Here is a 17826-nt window from a genome sequence, read left to right on the forward strand (position 1 = left end):
GAAGTGTTAATAAATATTTCCTAATTGAATATGATCTTTAATCTCTTCCCCTTCATTTGCAACTATGCTCTGAAACCTCCACCTTAAAAAAAAAACCACCACCTCATACATCTTTCCTCAATCTTACTACCCTTTCAACATGTCTTCTATCTTCTTCCATTGGTTTTCTTCTCCAAGTTTGATGTGATGCCTTCACTGCATCCTTGGTCACCCATCCTCCAACCCCCATGATCTAATATCTATTCCTATCCTACAGAAATTGCTCTCAAGATAGTGGAAGACTTCATATCAAATACAATGGCCATGAGTAGCACAGGGCAGTGAACTTCCCCTCCTTGAAATTTCTCCTAGGGTTCCTGTGAGAAATATTCTCTCCTGATGCTTCTTAGTCATTTCTTCCTTCTCTATCATTGGCTCCACTTCCTTTCTAATTCTGTACCATAAATGTAGGCTTATCACAAAGCTTAGTCAAATGCTCTTCTATTATCTTTCTTCAAAATATCATCTATTCTCATAGATTCAATTATCACTTCTACTCATTCAATTCCAGATCTCCATGTCCAGTTCAGACCTCTGTCTTAAACTTTAGTCTAATGCGACCAACCTTTTTTTTTTTTTTTTTGGCAAGGGTTTTAAGTGCCTTGCCCAAGGTCACACAGCTAAGTAATTATTAACTGTCTGAGACCAGATTTGAACTCAAGTCCTCCTGACTCCCAGGCTGGTGCTCTATCCAATGTGCCACCCAGCTGCCCCTACCAACAACCTTTAAGAATCTCCACATGGATATTTGGTAACACAGTAGTTAGAGTACCAGTTCAAGTCATTTAGACCTGAGTTCAGATCCAACTTCAGACACTTACTAGCTCTGTGACCCTGGGCAAGTCATTTAACTCTGCTTGCCTCAGTTTCCTTATCTATAAAATGGGTTGAAGAAGGAAATGATAAACTACTCCAGTGACTTTGCCAAGAACACCCCCAAATGACGTCACAAAGAATCAGACAACAACAAATGTGGACATGGTACTGTCATCTTAAGCTTAACATATCAACTGAACCCAACATAGCTTTCCCTCTGGACTTCCTTTCAATGATCCCATAATTCTACTAATCACACAAGGTCAAAATCTGTTTATCATTCATGAATCCTCCTTCCTCTCCTGCATCTAATTTGTCACCAAATTCTTTTACTTTTTCCTATGCTGTCCCTCTTTATTCTATCCTTTCCATTCCAAACATTACCCACTCTAGTTGAAGCCCTCACAACTAGGCTATGGTAATAACCACAACTTTCTAACTCATTTCCCTGCCTCCCATCTTTCCCATCTCATGAACATTTTTTACACTGCTATCAGGGAAATTTTTCCTAAAGCACAATTCTGAGCAGATTATCACATGGAATAGTGATAAGAAGCACTGGATTAGGGTTCAGAAAATCAAAGGTTCTAGATTTCAATCCTGGCTCCAAGAGCCATTTGCTGAATGACCCCTCTTGAGTCTCAGTCTACCCATCTATAAAATTTCTTATTTCTTATTTCTTACCAATCACTAACCACTTTCCCCATACGATGCAGAACTGAGTTCTGGAAATGTTATAACCTATAGGATAATATCCAAATCCTTAGCTAGGCATTCAAGACCACCCACAGCTTAGCCACTAACTACTCTTCCAAGCTTTTCTCCCCCAGTTAATAAAAATTATATTAATAGCTAGTGGTTCCACATGACTAATGTGGAAATATGTTTTACATGATTGTACATATATAGCCTATATCAAATTGCTTCTGTATGGGGTGGAGTAGGGAGAGTAGAGAAGAAGGGAAAAATCTGGAACTCAAAAATCTTATTAAAAACAAATGTTGAACTCAATTTGGATCAATGTACAACATGGAAACAAAGTAAAGACTGACAAAGTGCTTTCTGTGGAGGGTGGGGGGAGGGAAGTAAGATTGGGGGAAAAACTATAAAACTCAAAATAAATAAAATCTTTAATTAAAAAAAAAAAACCAATGTTGGGGCAGTTAGGTGGCACAGTGGATAAAGCACTGGCCCTGGAGTCAGGAGTAGACGATTTCAAATCCAGCCTCAGACACTTAATAATTACCTTAGCTGTGTGGCCTTGGGCAAACCACTTGACCCCATTTGCCTTGCAAAAAACTTAAAAAAAAAAAAAGAAAAAAAAGAAAGTGAAGGAAAAAAAACAAATGTTGAAAATTGTCTTTACATATAATTGGAAAAATACTACTTTAAGAAGTTTTTTTTTTAAAAAACAGCAAATGGTTAATGTGCTGTTGCTGGAGCTATGAATTGGTCTAGCCATTTTGGAAAGCAATTTGAATCTATGTCCCTGTCCTTAAAGCTATTAAATTGTACATATTCTTTGACTGAGTAATAGCATTACTATATGTCTGTACTGCAAAGAGATCAAAGAAAGAGGAAAAGGACCCATATGTTCAAAAGTATTAATAGCAACTCTTTCACAGTGGCAAAAAAATAGAAATCGAGGGGGTAGCTATAAATTGGGAAATGACTGAATAAATTACCATTATATAAATGGGATGTTACCATTAATACCATAAAAAAAAACGATAAAGGAGATGGCTTTAGAAAATCTTGGAAAGACTTATATAAACTGAAGCTAATTGAACCAGGAGAATTTATGCAACTAATAATACTGTAAAAATAATTAACTTTGAAAGGTTTAGAACTCTGATCAATAAAACTACCAGCAATGATCTCAAAGGACTCAAGGTGAGAAATGCTACATACTTCCTGATTGAGAGGTGATAGACTCAAGAGTGCAAATTGAGATTTTTTTTGGACATAGCAATGCAGAAATTTGTTTTACTTGACTATACATGTTTAAAACAGGTTTTGTTTGAAAAAATTAATTTCAAAAAATAAAAATAGCTAGCATTTGAATATCATTTTAAAGTTTGCAAAATGCTTTAGAAACATTAATTCATTTGATATTCATAACTACTCTGAAAAGCAGATGCTATTGTCCTCATTTTACAGATGAGGAAACTTAAGAGAGGATAATTTAGTTGCACACAACTATTGTCTGTGGTAGAATTTGAACTAAGGTCTTCCTGACCCCAGGTCCAGTCATCATAATCATGTTTTAGAAGGAAAGACTTTATTTGTATCAAATGGAACATAGCCTTGAAGATGCTAACTGCAATATTAATAGGATAATATCTACATCCTTAGGTTGTCTTCAAGACTTTTCAAAACTTGCCCCTACTTCCTTTTCCAAACTTTTTCGCACTAGTTATTACCCCTTCCCCATTATGGGGATTAGGGGCACAGAGCCCCATGATCTGGAAAATCCATATAAAATTTTTGATCCTCTCCTCATATCAGAAAACAAGTCTGAATTTTTTCTTTTACACAGTGTTTTATTATTATTTTATTACTAAAAATTTGGATTAAGTCATAGGCTCTCTGTCATCTGGTGGCCTTTTTGTTTTGTCTGCAGCTTCCCCAAAACTCCTCCCAAATTCTCATTTAATCCATGATATTTAAAAACCTTAATGGGGAAAGCCAGAATGTGGATGGAAATTGATCTATTCAGTGTTGGACATAATTCAATGTCTCGGCTCACCTCCTTCTATTTACACATTATTCCTGTTTGTCACATCTTTCCTCCACTAGCTGACCTCCTTTCTTAGTTTAAGTCTCACCCATCCTTCAGGTCCCACATGGAGGTTTCCTTGACCTTAACTGGTTCCCTTGATACTTACTAGCTGTGTGACCCACGCAATTCCTCCAACTTCTCTGTTTCCTCATTTATAAAATGTAGGGAGTGAACTAGATTGTTCCTTTTAGTTTTTAATCTGTGATCCTGTGAACTCATATATACCCATACCCCCATGACAGTCCATATTAGTTGGTCTTTTTATGAACCTTTTCACTCCTACCATAGTTCTATCGTGTCTCCCAAATTAAACTGAAAGTTTCTTAAACACAAATGTTGCACTGTAAGAGCTACCAAGAAGCCAAAGCTATGTAAATGTTTCTGGATAATGTCAATGGCCCCTAAGCTTCGAATCTCCTTTTCTTGTGGGAGTGGAGAAAAGAGATCTGAAGAGTCTCCTAGAGAAGATTCAAGGTCAGGAACATGACCTTGATGATTATTACATACACTGTTCTGTCTTATTTCTTGAGGCAATGAATGAATCACGAAATTATTGACTTGGAGCTGGAAGGAGCCACAAAGACCATTTCATGTAACTCCCTCATTTTACAGTTGAGGAGACTGAGGCCCAAAGCAATTAAATCAAATAGAATGGCACCATGGAGAGAGTGCTAGATTAGAATGAGGAAAATAAGGGTTTGAATTCCATCCTAGACATTATCAGGGACTTTCCTGAGGAGAAGTTAAGTGGGGAGGGGACGGGGAGGAGGATATACAGGAATTAAAGGGTCTTTTACTGAGGCAAATTTCCCCCTGTATAAAAGAGACTGGAAGGACAAATTGTATTTGACTGGAGCTTTTCTAGAACTAGGATTCCCACTACTTACTACATAAAGTCTATACCCAATAGGCCTTAAGGTTTTCTGTAGATTTCAGTTGTCTACCTAGGCTTGACCTCCATAACTATGAATAATTGAGAATTGGCTGAATCAGGCTAGCAACTTTATGATAACATAGTTTGTCCTAAGAAATGTAATTTGAGAAATTTTATGTGCTATATCCTGTCACGATGCACCTCCACAACATCTTAGAATGTGTTTAAAATGGGGATGTTCAGAAACATTTCACTTATTTGCACAATTGATGTTTTTAAAAGTCTGAATATTGAAGATAGACTCCAAAAACGGCCTACAAAAGATTTCATTTTCACATAAAATCTTGAATGTTTTCAGACATGTTAAACCCACCCCACTTCCTTCTATGGTTAAATGCATTCAATCATCAATGACAGTTCTTATAATAGTTAACAGAAAAGGAAAACTTGAGTAACTTATTTGAAGTACATCATGATTTTCATAATTTCTGGTAGGGAAAAAAAAACCAGTACTCCATAACCCATACCACACAGTTGTCCAGGAAAGAAAGAAAGGAAGGTATGAAGAAAGGCAAGAAGGGAGGGAGGGAGGGAGGGAGGGAGGAAGGAAGGAAGGAAGAAGGAGGGAGGGAGGAGAGGAGGGAAAGAAGGGAGGCAAGGAGAAGGAAGGGAGGTCATTAAAACATTTTTTTTAAATGCACAGTGGAGAATAAAAACCTGGAAGAATTATAGACAGTAGGACAGCTTTGAAAGGTATGTGTTGAATTTATTATGTATTTTAAAAGAAAATAAAACTGAAAATTATAGAGATTTGCAGTTTCATGTTCTACTGTGTATATTGAAGTGCTTATTTTATCTAATATTTGTTAACTTTAAAATGAGGCAGCTAGATGCTGCAGTGGATAGAGTGCCAACTCTGGAGTCAGGAGGACCTGAGTTCAAATTTGACCTCAGACACTTACTAGTTTCATGACCATGGGCAAGTCACTTAACTCTGCCTCAGTTTCTCCATCTGTAAAAATGAGCTGAAGAAGGAAATGGCAAAACTCTCTTGTATCTTTGCCAAGAAAACTCCAATTGGGATCACAGAGAGTTGGATACAACTGAAATAACTCAACAACAATTTCTTTTCTTTTTTTTTTTAAGGTTTTTGCAAGGCAATGGGGTTAAGTGGCTTGCCCAACGCCACACAGCTAGGTAATTGTTAAACGTCTGAGGCCGGATTTGAACTCAGGTACTCCTGACTCCAGGGCCAGTTCTCTATCCACTGTGCCACCTAGCTGCCCCAACAACAAACAATTTCAAGTAAGAAAAATTCTTTTAAAAAACTGTAAATTGAATTGCTGGGAAAATGACCATAATGTCCATATTCTTGATCTTGAGAATCCACTACTAGACATCAATCCCAATCAAATCCATGACCAAAAGAAAATAAATATGATATATTTGGTATATATGGCATGTGGTATGGGACATATTTGGGGAGGCTTTTATTTATTTATTTATTTTGAATTTTACAGTTTTTCCCCTAATCTCACTTCCTTCCCCCCTATCCACAGAAGGCAGTCTGTTAGCCTTTACATTATTGTTTCCATGGTATATATTGATCTAAGTTGAATGTGATGAGAGAGAAATTGTATGGGACATATATTAACCAAAATATTGAGAGCAGCACTTTTTGTAAAACCAAATTCCTATCAACTAAGGAATGGTTTAGATCACACTAAGATGCAGTGTCAATGAAATAGAGTACTATTATGTTGTAAGAAACCATCAATATCATGAATACTGAGAAATATGGCAAGATTTAAAAGCAAAGAAAACAGATCCAGGAAAATGATATAAAAATGACTACAACAATGTGAATATAATAGTAATCACGTAAATGCAATAATAACAATGACATCTAAATCAAAGTGAATGCTTCAGAATTATAGTCATCAAACTCAGTCCCAAAGAAGAGATAGGAGACCACAACTATCCTTAAAAAAAATCTACTGCTCTATTATTTTTTTTTCAGGCATAGAGTTGAAAATGTGGTATATTAGATATATAACATCAGACTTCTTTGGTTATGATGGTTAGTTTTCTTGTACTTTTTTCTTTCTCTTTTTTAATTCTTTATTTTAAGGGATGACTCCCTAAAAATAGCAATAAAAACCAACAAAAACTGAATTATTGGTTCAATTTAGCTAGGTTCAATTAAAAGTACTTATATGCAATATACTGATAAGTGCTGGGGATTCAAGGATGAAAATGAATCATCTTTAGAGAAATTCACATTCTATTTTGTGAAAAAGGTACACATTTGGAGCATTTTTTAAGTAAATACAAGACAATTCCAAAGAACCCATCAAGAAAAATGCTATCCATCTCCAAAGAGAGAACTGATGAACTCTGATTGCAGATTAAAGGACACCCTATTTTTTTGTCTAAATTTTCTTTTGCAGTATGACTAATATAGAGATATGTTTTACATGACTTCACATGTTAGTCAATATTAAATTATTTGTCTTCTCAAGGAGGTAGGTGGGAGGGAAGGAAAAAATGTGGAACTTGAAATTTTTTAAAGTGAATGTTATGGAACCAATGTAAAGACTAACGGAATGCCTTCTGTGGGGGGAAGGGGAAGGAAGCAAGAACAGGGCAAAAATTGTAAAACTCAAAATAAATAAAATCTTTCTAAAAAAATAAAGTGAAATGGGGTGGCTAGGTGGCGCAGTGGATAAAGCACCAGCCCTAGAGTCAGGAGTACCTGGGTTCAAATCCAGTCTCAGACACTTAATAATTACCTAGCTGTGTGGCCTTGGGCAAGCCACTTAACCCCATTTGCCTTGCAAAAACCTAAAAAAAAAAAATAAAGTGAATGCTAATTTTTTTACATGTAATTAGGAAATATTTAATGAAATAACTATATATATATATATGTATATTTAAAAAGAAAATAAATACAAAGTCATTTCAAAAAGAGCCTACATCCTTCCAAGAAACTTTAAAAAAGAGATAAGCCAGATCTTTGTTTCCTAAAGGCAGGAAACAGGAATCTTGGATGTCAGTGAAACTTCCTCCAATAACACTCTAATTCTGAAACCAGAAGATGCTAACCAGGGGCTTCACTTCCTGCTCTGACAGCCTGGAGTCTTAAATATGAAGACTAAAATACAGAGAGGCTAAAGAGGCTAAAATATACCATGATCACCTCCTGACTAGTCTGTCCTTCAAAAAAAGAAAACTCAAAAGAAAGATCCTCCTATGGAATTTACCAAGCAGGGTTTTTTTATGTTCTTTAATTGGGCTAAAAGTCATCTTTGCACAAACAGGACGGGAAGAAGGGTATCTGAAGAGCATTTCAAGTAGAAGTTTTAATATAACTGACAGTTCAATATGAATCTCTATGGCAATTGGTATAAGTGTCATGAGGATGCCAAGCCTTGGGCATCACCAAGAGATACACAGTGTGGACACTGAGGGAGGTAATAATGCTAATGGCTTTTAACCTGCTCAAATACATTAGGAGTTGGTTGGTTGTAGCTTTTTGTTCTTGAAGAGGACCAAAATGATATCACTATGTCCAAGTCAAGGTATGTTAGGTCTAACCATGGCTGATTAGACTAATATGAGCTCAGAAGGCTCTACTGTTTGGGTACAAACAGTCCAAATGAACATTTGGAATGGAAGTCTCTAAATTTGTGCACCTCATATTTCCTTTGAGTTACTGCAATTCTACTTTGCTCATAGAGTACAGTGTCTTCTTTGATGTGGGCATTCTACGCTAGGTGGTCCTTTGCCAGCATCTCCCATGTCATGCAATCGATTCCAAAGTTGTCCAGAGAGGCCTTGAGAATATCCTTTTATTGACCTACAGATCAGCACCTTCCTTGGATGAGTTTTCCATAAAACAATCTTTCAGACAAATATACCTTTAGCATTATAGCCATGTTTGGCAAGTTAGTTAAAAAAGGAACCTCAGAATCTGGTCCAATTTTCTGATGTGAATATGCCATTTTGGGAGGTCTTGTACTAGTGTCTCCCATGTCCCACAACCAATTCCAAAGTTCTTCAGAGAGATCTTGAGAGTATCCTTGTCCATTGGAAGTACTATATTCAGTTCTATGAACCACTCTTTAGAAAGGGCTTGAATAAACTGGAGAATGTAAACTCAGAACACAGTGACCAAGTCAGGGAAAGAGCTGGATGATCATATCATTTAAGCTTCAGTTGAATGATACAAAAGAAGTTGAGTCTTAGGAAGGGATGACTTAAGAGAATTATGGTATATATATTCAAGTATCTAAAGAATTGAAAAGATGATTGGAATGGAATTTATTGTATACACTTAATATATATATGTGTGTGTGTATGTGTATATATATATATATATATATATACATATATATATATATATATATGAAATGGAGATTTATGATATCTTAGCCAATCTTCTCTTTTTATGTTCTACTCTATTTTTTTTCTAGTATTAAAGTTCCAAATTTTAAAAAGAAAGAAGATTAGGTGTTTTCTGCTTGGGTCCTAAAGGCAGGACTAGGAATAAGAGACAAAAGCTGTGATATATACTTGGACTTAATTTGAAGCCCAAGTTCCCAACAATTAGGACTATCCAAAAATGAAACAAGCTGTCCCAGAAGGCAGTGAGTTTGTTGTCATCACTGGGGAGATCTTTAAGAAAAGGCAGCAAAACCATGTGTTGGGCCTCTTGTGCAGGGCTTAAAGGTCCCTTTCAATGCTGAGAATCTGATTCTCTCCTAAATCCCAGGTCCCTGAGAGGTCAATGTTTTTCTGCACTCTTCAAATGAGTGAGAGAAGATGCCTACCTCCTCTAGAGAGTCTTTGCTGACAAACTATATGACCTTCAGCAACTTCATAAACTTTCCTAGTTGATTTCCCTCCCTGATTCAAGTACTGGAAAAAAGAGCATCAAGTTTAGCCTAAAGCTACTCAGAAATTTAAGAAAGGCCAAGACTATCAAATATCAACTGACCTGCCTAGGAGTCTGCATGTACCCATCTGCTAGATAACACGTTCTCATATTCTCCTAGCACTTTAATATTTACAAAGCAGTTTTTTTTACAACAACAACTCTGTAGGATGCATAGTGCCAGGGTTACTATCCCACATTATAAGATATGAAAACTAGGACTCATGGACCTGATCATATAGCCAGTGCCAAGAAATACAATATGGACCTAAGGCTCCTGACTACAAGTTCAGACCCCTTCCCACTATTTCAAGTGTTCTAAAACTGGGGTTCTTGAAATTTTTTCTTTTTAATATTTGAGTTTTAATGTAATATCAATATCTCGACCTATTTTAATATGTATTGAAATATATTTTTAATTATTCAATATATTTTAGTAATTAAATATGATTGGTTTCCTTCTATAATCTTTTATGTATTTTATATAATTCTGAGAAGGGGTCCATAGAGTTCATCAGACTGCCCAAAGGGGCCATGACTTAAAGAAGGTTAAGAACCCTAGGATTAAATGATATCTGAAAAGAACTAAAGTATTCTAAGGAGTAAACTGTTGGCAGTGGGAAACTTCTGAACTTCTAAATATTCTACCAATTGACCTGGTGTTATTGAACTTCCCCAGATAGCTTTGGGGGAGATGCGCCCACCCTTGGAGTGTGACATATAGCTAGACAGAATGGATGGCATTGTTCATGAGTCCTCTGTCTACATAACCTTGTTAAATATGTATAGCTTCAGAAGCAGACGGGGATCTCCTCTTGGGGCGCAGTAACAAGAGACCTATCTGGGACAGAAGAGCATATTCAGCAACCAGACACCAGACTTAACATGAAGGTGTTCATTCACTCACTTGGAGCCATTCCTAGTCCTTAGATATCTCATCCAGGGTCACACCAAAGCCATAAAGACACATGAACTATATCCCAACCCAACCCACTATATTCCCGCTCCTCCTCCCCCTTTCACCTCCTAACCCCTTACCCCCTTCCCAGGATTCAGCCCTCAACTTACCTGGTAAAATGCCTGAGCCTTTGTCTTTAGAATCCTTCCTTTCTCCCTCCTCCACTCTATCTGAGTTCTCAACCACTTGATCCAGTTCTTCACTTAGCTAAGAGAGAAAGATCATCAAGTAAAGGATCAGTAGTGATAAGGAACTGTTTCATCTCAGGGTCCCTCCCCTTTCCCACTACATCAGTGGGTCATGGTACAAAAAATCTGAGATGGAGTCCCAACTCTAATGAGCGAGGCACCTCAACTCTGAACCTCAGACTTTTAATTTTCAAAACAGTAATAATACTTACACTACCAATCACCTAACATTATTATTTGCCTTGTTAGCCCTAAAACACTATAACATGAATATTGGTTATTATTCATTCTTCCCTAAGCTTTTTTTTTAATGATTTCTATTTTATTACCTCAATCCAGAAAAAGTAGTATTGCTACAGTTTAGACTATACTGGAGATTATTCTCCCTCCTACTCCCATTCCTCCATTTATATTTTTTTTCTTTCATTCCTCTGTCTTTCCTACCTATGTTTTTTTTGTTTGTTAGTTTGTTTGCAAGGCAAATGGGTGGTTTACCCAAGACCACACAGCCAGGTAATTATTAAGTGTCTGAGGCTGGATTTGAATTCAGCTACTCCTGACTCCAGGGCAGATGCTCTATCCACCCTTTCTATTGATATTTCAAATTGATTTTCTGCAATGTAGGTACTTTTGTAAACAAGCTAGGCCCCCTACCTATGTTTTAAGATTGCCAATGATTTGAGGTGATTGAACAAACTGAGATATATTGTGATAGAGTACTATTGTGCTATAAGAAATTAAGAAGGTTGGTTTCAGAAAAACCTAGTAAGACTTATAATAACTTCTGATGCAAAGTGAGTCATACAGAACTAGATCATTGTTCAAAGTAACATCAATATTGTACCAATAATCAACTGTGAAAGACTTAGTTGTTTTGATCAAAACAATGATCAAGACAATTCCAAAGGGCTCATAATGAGAAATGCTATCTACCTCCAGAGAAAGAACTGATGAATTCCAAGTGCAAAATGAAATATAATTTTCTCACTTTATTTTTCTTGGAGTTTTTGTGTGATATGGCTAGTATGGAAATGTTCTGTATGAGTTCACATATATAACTGATATCACATTGCTTGACATCTTAATGGGTAGGAAGGGATGGAAAGGAGAGGATTTAGAACTCAAAATTTTAAAAAAAGAATGTGAAAAATATAAACAAATAATAAATGTAAAGAAAAAAAAATAAGCAGGGCAGAGAGAGACTTCCAATGACTCCTAGAAGCTCTGTTTAGTCCCTGACACCAAGTGGGTAAATCATCCTAGAAGGGATCTGCTCTGTTAGCAAGGGGAACCACTCCACCATTCATCATCTTGAAGACTGTAAAAGAGGGGTTGTATATAATTATAGCAGGAGTAATAAAAATGGACCTTTACATGGAGTAGTTAGGCAGATAAAACAAATATTATCAACCTCATTTTCCAGCCAACTGACTGTATAGCTTCAGAAGCACATAGGGATCTCCTCTTGGGGCCAGAGCTGTTATTTGACCCTAGTCACCTCATTCCCAAATTCAATCTTTTTTTTCCATGCAGTGCATCCCAAGACTTCTCCAAAGGTGTATACAACATATCATCATGAGTTGGAAGGATCCTTAGAGGCCATCTGGTCTAAAATACTCATTGCAAGAATACCTTCTGCATTAGCCTCTGCTTGAATACTTCTAGTGACCAAGAGCTCACCAAGTAGCACAAATTAACCCATTCTATCGTTGGATAGTTCTAGAAGCTAGAAGTTTTTTCTTATCTAAAGTTGAATTTTGTCTTTTGGAAATTCCTATCCAGGCTTGTTTGTGGCCTACTAATATAAAGCAAGTCTGTTCCCCCCCCCCCCCCATGTATCAGATCTTCAAATGTTAGAAGAGTTATCTTGGACCCAGAAATCTCCACACTAAATTCTTTGAATGATATAGATGGTGAGTTTCCTTCTCATCTTGTTAAGACTAACAGAAGGATAAGGATAGGGACTGGTGTTTTCATTGGTATAATGAATTCCCAGGTGAGGAAACTCCCTCTACGGATGCAGATGAGCATCTTCTTGACAACTGACTGAGTTGCCTAGAGGACTGAGAAGCTAAGTAATTTGCCCAGAGGAGAGGAGGGTAGGTAGACAAGCATTTATTGAGCTCTTACTGTGTACCAGACACTATTAAAAGCTTTATAAATGGGCAGCTAGGTGGCGCAGTGGATAGAGGAGTCAGGAGTACCTTACTGGCCTGGAGTCAGGAGTACCTGAGTTCAAATCCGACCTCAGACACTTAATGATTACCTAGCTGTGTGGCCTTGGGCAAGCCACTTAGCCCCATTTGCCTTGCAAAAACCTAAAAAAAAAAAGCTTCACAAATGTCTCATTTAATCCTTACAACAAACCTGGGAGGTAGATGCTATTATGATCCTTATTTCAAAGTTGAGAAAACTGAGGCAGACCAAAGTTAAATAATTTGTCCAGGTCACACAGCTAATATCTGCATTTGAATTCAGGGCTTCCTGACTCTAGACCCAGTCTATCTACTGCACTACCCAACGCCTCTAAGGTCCTAAAGTTATATCTCATAGGCAGGACCTGAACCCAGGTCTTCCTCTCTTGAAGGTCAGCTTTCTAGATACCATGTCATACTAAGTTTCATTAAAATGGTGAAATAAAATGAGAAATTTCTCTGAATTTTTAAGATGGTTCTATGTGAATTCAAGTCATCTTGATAATTATTACTGCATTAAAAAAGGAGATACAAAGTTTGAAAGCAACTAGAAAGAGATTGGGTGACTGTTAGTATAACAGAGAAAGAAGGCTGGAAAAGAGATAAGCTCAGAGCCACAGAGACATAAACAAACTGCCGAGGTGGCAGTCTTCAAACTTTTGTTTCTTTTTGTTTCAGACCAGATATAGGTCCATTTAAGCATTAGAAATTCATTTCATTGATAAGATTAGCAATTATAGTATGGGACATTCAGGAGTTAAGGAACTTCCTGACTTCAAAGTTGGTTCTCTATTTGGTAAGCCACACTTGCATCTCAAAAACTTAAAGAATATTTGAATTTCATTAGTTTATTTAGATCAAGACCACAGCAGCACTATAGGACCTGCCCAGTGACAACTGGCCCCTTTCCTCTCCCACAGTCTTCTAGACCCCAATTCCAGCAAAGTTACATATTCACTCTCTTAAAACAAATTCTAAATATACTCACTCATTCACATGACCCAGGCCAAAGAAACCTGTACTCAGCAAAAAATGTCTCCCCAAGCTAAATTCTCTACCAAGGCAAGAACTACACAGACAGCTCTCCAAATTGCATTTTTGCCCTCCTATATGAATCAAAGGGCAAGAATCTCAGAACTCACATTAGTTAGAGTCCAAACCTAGAACAACCTGTTTTGGTGTATAATGATGCTCAAAACAAATACCTGTGTTTTCACACCTAATCATTCTTTTTTTGTCCCTGCAGGGGCAATTATATTATTTTAATGATTGAGTGGTAGAAATAGAGGAGTTTGGTCTAACTGAAATGGAATATATGACTCAAATCTTTCCAAAGACAGAAGTTAGGTCTCTCCTGTCATATGGGAGTTTCCAGGAAGTATGTCACCATCAGATAGTTTGTTCCATAGCTCCCTATCCTGTCCAGTCCAGTCCTCCCTACAAATAGAGAGGTTGTTTGACTCAGTGAATAGAAAGATACTTGGAGTCAAAAAAGACTGAATTAGAATACTTCCTCAGACCCTCATAACCCTTGACAATCTCTTAACAATTTTGAATCTTCGTTTTTTCATCTGTAAAATGGGGTTAGTTCTAGTACCTACAGGGTTTAGTGAAGATTAAATGAGATGGCATATAAGGCCCTCAAAGCCAAGACAGCTTAGCATAGGAACTAGAACAGAAGAGATATTCATTGCTTGTTGACTGATTAACTGAAAGAAGATAATGTATATATAACACTTAACAAACTTTAAAGTGCTATGTAAGTGGGGCTGTTACTACAATGAAAGCTGAATTGGAAGTATAAAATGACTAACATTAGACATTCCCGAAATTGGAATGGATTAGCTTGCAGTTTTTCAGGAAGAAACTAACTCAACACTTTTCTTGGGGATGTTGCATAGTAGAGGGGTTAGACTCTTCCAGCACCTATGATGGGCAAAATCAAAATAAAATGTAATTGGAAAACTTATAACAAAATAAAAATGCAATATGTCACAGATAATGTTAATTTGAAGTTTTCTAATGTAGAGTTTAGTGGTCCATTTCTATTTGAGTTTGCGATCACTATTGTAGAGAACATTCCTGCTTTGCCAAGGATTAGACTAGATGAATTCTGGGATGCTGTCATCCAAAACTAAAAGAATACTACTGTCAAGAGAGCTGGAATGAAAGTTGAAACAAAGGAACCTGACCCAGCATCAGATTCTAGTACTGGAATTATCATTAACTAGATGAATCTTGTAGTTCCTTTTTCTACCATAAATAATTTCTCCCAATTGTTATGAGGATACAAAAAAGTAAGAGAGTTTAGAAATGACTAAGATAACTTTCAGGTAGGAAGAAGATTTGAAGAAGGAGCATTTGAGTTAGCCCTTCAAGGAGGGCTAGAATTTTGGTTATTAGAAAGAGGCATTCCAGACAAAGCAAAGACTGAGCAAATCAAAATGTCTATGTTTCTGTCTATATGTCTACATCTCTATGTCTTCATCTACGTCTATATGTCTATGCCTTTGTCTATGTCTGTCTATATGTCTATGTCTTTGGCTACATCTACATGTCCACATCTACATGTCTATATCTATATGTCTATTTGTCTACGTCTATGTCTATATATTTATGCCTATGTCTATGTCTATATTTCTACTTCTACATCTATATGTCTACATCTATGTCTATATGTCTACGTCTGTCTACATGTCTACATCTACACGTCTACATGTTTACACATCTACATGTCTACGTCTACACGCCTACGTCTGTCTACAGTGTACATGTCTATGTCTACATGCCTATGTCTGTCTACACATCTACATGTCTATGTCTACACTATGTTTGTCTACACGCCTATACCTGTCTACACACCCATGTCTATATGTCTTTGTCTACGTCTATGTCTACATCTATATGTCTATGTCTTATGTCTATATGTCTACATCTATGTCTACGTCTACATCTACATCTATGTCTATATGTCTATGTCTGTGTCTGTCTAGAAATTGGAAGATAAGGTTCAATTGGTATGAATCCCAGGCAAGTTGCTACACTTTTGTTTAAGAGGTAATCGCCAGCCATTGAAGTTTGTTGAGCATAGGAGAAAAGTATAAGATCCATATAGGGATAACAACTAGACCGATAATTTCCCTGGCACAAGGAACTGCATAGTAAGGAAATTCTCTCTACCACTGCAGGTCATTCCCTTTTCTGCAACTTAACCTCTTATGGAGCAGACTAGAACACAGAGAAGCCGTACAAGGCGTATGTCAGAGTTATGCCAAACTTCTGCTTTGGGAAACTCAATCTTGCAATAATGTGAAGGACCGACTGGAGAAGTGAGAGGTTGAAATTTAGGGGGAAAGTTAAAAACTCTATAGTTGTCCTACAGGATGAAGTAACGAGGAGTCATAGAAATGTAGAGTGGAACAGAAAAGTCAAGAGACCTTTGGGAGGAAGAAGTCATTGATTAGCAGGCAACAAGCGGGGTAGAGATGGGGAAAGGGGGTGCCTGGAGGAAAGGAGGGGTGTAAGGCTGAGTTTGCACGACTACACGAATGTGAGGGCACTGGTGGGAATGGGGAAATTGGGGGGACTGCAGGCTGGGGGAGGGAAAGATGGTGGGCTTGGCTCTGGAGAGCCGGCGGGACCCCTGAGCATCCTCCTGGAGCTCGAGGGAAAGGCCCGGGGCTGGGGATGCGGACGCGGGGCACTGGGGTGCCAACGCTGGGCTACAGGGTGTCCCCGCCGGGAGGGCCCGCCGCCTGGTCCCCAGGGCAGGAGAGCCGGGGCAGGAGAGCCAGGGCAGGGCCAGGAGAGCCGGGGCAGGAGAGCCAGAGCAGGGCCAGGAGAGCCGGGGCAGGAGAGCCGGGGCAGGAGAGCCAGAGCAGGGCCAGGAGAACCGGGGCAGGACAGCCGGGGCAGGAGAGCCAGAGCCGGGCAGGAGAGCCAGGGCAGGGCCAGGAGAGCCGGGGCAGGAGAGCCAGAGCCGGGCCAGGAGAGCCGGGGCAGGACAGCCAGAGCCGGGGCAGGAGAGCCAGGGCAGGGCCAGGAGAGCCAGGGCAGGAGAGCCAGGGCAGGGCCAGGAGAGCCGGGGCAGGACAGCCGGGGCAGGAGAGCCAGAGCAGGGCCAGGAGAGCCAGAGCCGGGCCAGGAGAGCCGGGGCAGGAGAGCCGGGGCAGGAGAGCCAGAGCAGGGCCAGGAGAGCCGGGGCAGGACAGCCGGGGCAGGGCCAGGAGAGCCGAGGCAGGACAGCCAGAGCAGGGCCAGGAGAGCCGGGGCAGGAGAGCCGGGGCAGGACAGCCGGGGCAGGAGAGCCGGGGCAGGAGAGCCAGGGCAGGGCCAGGAGAGCCGGGGCAGGAGAGCCGGGGCAGGAGAGCCAGAGCAGGGCCAGGAGAGCCGAGGCAGGACAGCCAGAGCAGGGCCAGGAGAGCCGGGGCAGGAGAGCCAGAGCCGGGCCAGGAGAGCCGGGGCAGGACAGCCAGAGCCGGGGCAGGAGAGCCGGGGCAGGAGAGCCAGAGCCGGGGCAGGAGAGCCGGGGCAGGAGAGCCGGGCCAGGAGAGCCGGGGCAGGAGAGCCGGGGCAGGAGAGCCAGAGCAGGGCCAGGAGAGCCGGGGCAGGACAGCCGGGGCAGGACAGCCGGGGCAGGAGAGCCAGGGCAGGGCCAGGAGAGCCGGGGCAGGAGAGCCAGGGCAGGGCCAGGAGAGCCGGGGCAGGAGAGCCGGGGCAGGAGAGCCAGAGCAGGGCCAGGAGAGCCAGGGCAGGACAGCCGGGGCAGGAGAGCCAGAGCCGGGCCAGGAGAGCCGGGGCAGGACAGCCAGAGCCGGGGCAGGAGAGCCGGGGCAGGAGAGCCAGAGCCGGGGCAGGAGAGCCGGGGCAGGAGAGCCGGGCCAGGAGAGCCGGGGCAGGAGAGCCAGAGCAGGGCCAGGAGAGCCGGGGCAGGACAGCCGGGGCAGGAGAGCCGGGGCAGGAGAGCCAGGGCAGGGCCAGGAGAGCCGGGGCAGGACAGTCGGGGCAGGAGAGCCAGAGCAGGGCCAGGAGAGCCGGG

The 17826-nt window shown here is 40.1% G+C and overlaps 1 protein-coding gene across 2 annotated transcripts in view; it reads right to left on the reverse strand.

The window, feature by feature from the left end:
* Positions 1-17826, reverse strand: part of PACC1 (proton activated chloride channel 1) — a 36258-nt gene that overhangs the window by 17071 nt on the left and 1361 nt on the right. For both annotated transcript variants that reach the window (XM_074222618.1, XM_074222619.1), the window contains exon 2: positions 10516-10612. In XM_074222618.1, the coding sequence (XP_074078719.1) occupies positions 10516-10612 (97 nt within the window). The remainder of the gene's footprint in view (positions 1-10515; positions 10613-17826) is intronic.

This window comes from Macrotis lagotis, chromosome 2, assembly GCF_037893015.1.
Source record: "Macrotis lagotis isolate mMagLag1 chromosome 2, bilby.v1.9.chrom.fasta, whole genome shotgun sequence".
Taxonomy (NCBI): domain Eukaryota; kingdom Metazoa; phylum Chordata; class Mammalia; order Peramelemorphia; family Peramelidae; genus Macrotis; species Macrotis lagotis.